General features: G+C 38.9%; 1 protein-coding gene across 5 annotated transcripts in view; it reads right to left on the reverse strand.

Annotated features, from left to right (window-relative positions):
- Positions 1-3,005, reverse strand: part of wu:fj29h11 (protein NO VEIN) — a 41,536-nt gene extending 38,531 nt beyond the window's left edge. For 2 of the 5 annotated variants that reach the window (XM_035666290.1, XM_035666262.1), the window contains exons 1-2: positions 2,646-3,005; positions 1,353-1,496 (exon numbers count right to left, since the gene is read on the reverse strand). In XM_035666290.1, the coding sequence (XP_035522183.1) occupies positions 1,353-1,359 (7 nt within the window). In that variant the 5' untranslated portion in view covers positions 1,360-1,496; positions 2,646-3,005. Of the gene's footprint in view, positions 1-82; positions 163-1,352; positions 1,497-1,595; positions 2,625-2,645 lie in introns of those variants that run through there. The other 3 variants (XM_035666280.1, XM_035666270.1, XM_035666300.1) reach the window with 3 other exon arrangements.
- Between the last annotated feature and the right edge of the window lie 2,436 nt (positions 3,006-5,441).

Consider the following 5,441-nt stretch of genomic DNA (forward strand, 5'->3'; position numbering starts at 1 on the left):
TTACCAACATATATAAAGGAACATGGAATAGTTAACAGTACAAAGTTGCATGAAGAATATGTAGCGATTGGGTATATCGTACCTATTCAATCCAATGACAGGATCTGTGGTTCATCTCCCTCAGAAGCTGCACTGCTGTGTATAACAGAAACGTTCCTGTTTTAGCTTATAAACTGCCCTCCCTCCCTCTTACCTATTGTGTCTTTCTGAGCAAAGACACAGAGAAATGAAACTGAAAGTAACTGGCAAGCTCATTCAAGTCTACAGCTGATTGTGACCAACAGCCACACTCTCATATTCCTGGAAATGGTTACGCCTCATCGCACAAATAACACAATAAAAAAAGAGCCAACCACAAAGCAACAAAAGCAGTGGCTGTAGAGCACTTTGATGTCTTTTATGACCTACAGTTAACCTCTTTGTCTAATGCTGTAATTCATTCCAGTCTGTTTTCCGTTACATTTTACTCTGTATCACAGAGTTTATGATACACTATTTACCATATGACATGGTGTTGAGGAGAAGCAGAACTGGTCTATGGGGATGTCAGTGACAAGGGGGGGGGGGGCATTAGTGGTGATTGAGACTAAAGAAGGGAGGGGAGACAAACAGTGGCTTTGAGTTTCACATTCCTGACTTGCCCCAGCTGATTCACCTCAACTACTGTGTAACAAACCATGTGACCTAGTGTGCAAATGAGTAGCTAAGGAAAACGAAACACAGCTTGAATATGCAAATTTGGCACTGTGAATACTTGGATTACTTTGTGGATGCCAACAAAGTCACGTGTGTCAGCACATGTGCTGCTCCACCTCTGTGGTCATCATCCTGTTCCTGCTTCCTACCTAACCACAATGACTGGCAGCCACTGGGTAATTTATAGTTCCGTAGTTCTCTTAACACATTCCATCGTTTCATTTACTTCTGCCTACCAGTGCCTATCTACCAGAACAGCGCGGTTATATTCAGTATCACAGAACAAACCTTTAATAGTAACCTGAAAAAAGGTACAGGTAAACTAAGGTAAACTTAGAAGCTGCTTCCAGCTAAATACTGGTAAAATATGCAAGTGGCTGACAGATTTGAACATTTACTAGCCATCTGGCTGGTGAACAAAAATGTTTGCTCCCTGCTTGAAATATTTAACTAGATAGCAGTGGCGTTGCATATTTCATTGCTCAGCCGCTGTCATAAATGCAAATTTGAATAAATGAATGGCACAGTGCTTTTTTCTACTGCGTGTAAATCTGGACCAGTCTCTGTAGACAACTTTTATACAAACTATTCTGCCTTCACAACAACAGAGGAAGGTTTGCCAGAAGTCAGTGAGTGCACCTTAACAGATAACATACCTTTCATTTTCCAGTTGTTTGTGACTATGTGGTCAGTGCATCGTATCTTCTGTCTCCTCACAGTTAGGGCTGCGGCTTACAGTGTGGGGAAAGCCCTGCAAATGATGACGAGGACAAGAAGGATGCAAGAGCAAGGAGAGATGTCTGTAAAATAAAGTGTTTACTGTGAAATAATCTGGCCCAACCATAAAAACAGCTGCTTTTGAAACTGAGTTTGGTTTGACAGTGTGGAGCAGAGGGTACCTTAATAATCCACATAAACTGAACTGATCTACCTTCCAATAATGAGCCTTATAAACAGCATAAAGTAACGCAGGAAGCGGATATAAAACCAACTTGTTGTCTCCTTCTGTCACCTAGCTGAAAGGGAGTTGTTTGTCAGGTCCGTCCACTTTGATGGAGGCAAACTGAAAGGACACTCATCAAATGTTTGTCTGTAATGACACTGAAGATGGCAATGACACACCCTAACTGCTTGCCTTGCTGGCCGTAGGCGTTTGGCTCCTAATAGCGAAAAAGCAATACGGTATTCTTATTTTACGGTATTAAATTGGCAAAGACCTCGGAATTTACATTTCCTGGCAGTCAAATTGGAGGGGCTGCTTTGCCCAAAAGGGGCGGGGGCTTCATGTAAGGCCTATGTACCTGGATGGGCTGCTCTCATCTATGGCATTTCCACTTGGGACCTTGGGAATAAGATTCAACTATGTTCAGTCTTCCAACCCGAAGCTCTTTATATCATTCTCTGCTCTGATTGGTTGTTTTCATTCAGGCCCGGTGGACTCCTGCAAATGCCATTAGGAGCACTACAATGAGCCAGAGGAACCTGATTTTGTTCAGAGATTATCTGTCTCGAGTACTACTGTGAGAACACAGTGACAATTTCAGCAAAAATGACAAAAGGTTGTTTTGTTTATAAACGTTACTTACTGTAGCTTTAACCTACACATTAAATAAAAGCGGCAGAAAATAGCATTATGTATAGACAGCTATGCCTAACATTATGCCAATTTATTGTAAAATAAGGGGGGGGAACTGTGTGCCTTTTTGAACAAAAATGACACAAAAGTCGGCACAAATACTGTTGGCAGTCAAATGAGTTTATGAACCAAATAATAGTCAAAGTCTCGTTAATGTAACGTGAACTCATCTGGCACAAAAGCGCGTGCAACCAGAGAGTCCAGACAACTCAACTAAGTGAAGCCACGCGCTAGCAATACTTAAAAACAAGTGCAATACACTAACGCTAATTAATATAGCTGGTTAAGTATGGCTGACTGACTCTCCAGGTACCTGTTATTGTGCCAGACAACTCCCTTTAGTGGCAGTTGTCGGTGTGTGTCTTTGCGTTCACTGAACATCCTCAGTGTCTGCGTTGAAAGAAAGAACCATGGCAATACACAACCAACGCGTCCGTTTACTGTAGCTAGCGGACATGCCTGCTAACGTTAATGTTAGCAAACAATAACATGAGTATTAGGAAAGAGCTTTAAATTAATCATACGAGTCCTTCCACAACGAGCGTTAAAATGACCAGTGTCACAGTATTGGTATTTCGGAATCTTAACATTGTTGCAATTAAGTGCAATATGGCACTAAATGTAAGAAGCGACACTCATGAGATTTTCATATTATTTGCCTGCTAGCGGCTACCGAGCTAACTGTAATGCTGCATTCACGTTACACAACAAATGTAGTAAATACGGCATCTCTGCTATAGAAAAATGTTAACGTACAAAAATTGCTCATAGATATCGTTCACTTCATCCACAAATGTTATCCATCCCAGCTTTCTGATGGTATGTGCGTAGTAAGAATTTGCATTTTGCCTTATACCCTATTTTTTCATGAATGTTTATCACTAATAATAATATGGAAATCTGTTATGTAACCAATAACTGATGTATTTCAATCAATTCGTATCACCCCTGCACTGTTACTATTTTTTAGTGTGGACAGCAGATTGGTTGCCCGCATATAGACAACTAAAGTATGCAGTTCACAGGTTTCAGAGAGATGTAACTGAAGATAACAGTTTTCCTTACAGGTACCGTGAATGCAGCATTGTGTTTGACTTCTGTGTGAGGCATCAATATCAGAATCAGTTCTATTTGCTAGGTTTGTGCACAGTGCACACATACAAGGAATCTGATTCTGGATCTACCTTGCTCTCATTGTACAAACACAGACTAAGCATAAATACACAAGACAACAAGCTCAACAAAACAGACATAGACTATGTACAGTTATACATATATAAACAAACAAAAACAATAACATTTGTAGACAGTAGACAATGGTGCAGAGTGCAAAGGATGCGGAAATATTTTACGTGCAGGTTTCTACAGTATTTACAGCCTTATAAACAGCATAAAGTAACGCAGGAAGCGGAAATAAAACCAACTTTCTACAGTTCTACAGTATATACAGTATGCACAGCACAGGTAGATGTATTAGAATGATGGTAGTTATGTTTTAAAAAAGAAACTGAATTTCAACATTGGAAAAATAAATAATACATAGTTCACAGGTTCAGTGGATGTTAGAGTCTCAGGGTTATTGTTGGTCAGAGTGATGGCCTGTGGGTAGAAACTGTTCCTGTGTCTCTTTGTTTTGGCGTACAGTGCTCTGTAGCGCCTACCAGAGGGAGGAGTTGGAACAGGTTGTGTCCAGGATGAGATGGATCTGCAGTGATGTTTCCTGCCCGTTTCCTGACTCTGGAGAGGTAAATGTCCTGAATGGAGGCCAATGATCCTCTCTGCAGAAGTGAAAAAAAGATTAGGGAAAGAAACAAAAAAACAATCCAAAAGCAGAACAGAAATAGAAACATCTGTGATTTATCCTTTGTTAATCAACATACTATAATAATTTATACATGTTGAAATAATATGAATCCAAATTTATTTAAAGCTAAGTTTTCTTAATGATTTTACACATAATGTACATTTGGGCTTTATAAACAATAGCTCTTTAAATCCTTACTCGGTTTCCATTAGACATAAATATTTTTTTGTAAATCTGTAGGGAAATAAAATGATTTAACACGGCACCAAAGTATGTGTGATCATGTAAATTAGAAATATATGTAGGTCATATAGCCATCACACAAACCAAAGAACCGTTGCAGCTCTTCAAGAAAAAGTGAACTAATCTTTCTCAAAATATTCCTTATTTTAGTCAAAGGGACATTTCAGTAAAACTCTGATGGTGGTCATTAGGAGTACAGTGTATAAAAGAAACACCATAAAAAGGTTTTTATTTCTCTAGCATGTCTACTTCTGCAAACATATTTTTATCCCATAAAAATTTGTCAGCTTTCATTTTGTCATTGTAAACAGCATCAAAGTACACCACTGCCATGATGTTTCTTATAGTCAGTATAGTAGTGGTAAAATATATCAACAACGACTGGATTTCCATGAAATTTGGTCCAGATATCCACAATAGCCAGACAATAAACCTTCATTTTGCTTGATATATATATATATATTAATTATAAATCATGTAATAAATATAAATGATATATTATAAATAATATAATCTTGTGTGCTTGTGCATAACTCATGTAACCCATGTACTCATGCTTGTGTTGACATTCTATGACCATATATACTGTAGCAATGATAGAGTACTTCTGCAACATGACCTAGTGCCTTGTGTAACGGTGATATTACATGCTTATTTTTTATAGATCTTTTTTTTCATACTTTTCACTAAAGTATGTTAAGGGAAGTGAGACAGTTGGCGCAAGACTGACAGTTATGCCCCACTAACATGTTTTACCAAGTGTAAAAACACTGTGTGTGTATTTAGTGTACTTGGAGTATAAATTGCGGCATACAGTGAAGAGCTTTGGTTCTAAAGTTGAGGCCAAGTCATGCAAATTCAGATACAGCAAATGGTCAGTCATGGTGGTGTATCCATCAGCCTGCAGCCGCTGACTTGACATCCGTCAATGGATCCAGTGTGTCTGTAATCTTGCTAGGCAGCTGGACTCAAGATCATGAAATTACAAAGCACGTGGGAATCCATCTTGCCAGTTTTCAAGCTGTGCACTTGTGTCCACAGTTTGGACCAATTGGCTTCATA

The sequence above is a fragment of the Morone saxatilis genome, unplaced genomic scaffold (genome assembly GCF_004916995.1).
Source record: "Morone saxatilis isolate NCDOM2014 unplaced genomic scaffold, NCSU_SB_2.0 Contig1, whole genome shotgun sequence".
In the NCBI taxonomy this organism is placed as follows: domain Eukaryota; kingdom Metazoa; phylum Chordata; class Actinopteri; family Moronidae; genus Morone; species Morone saxatilis.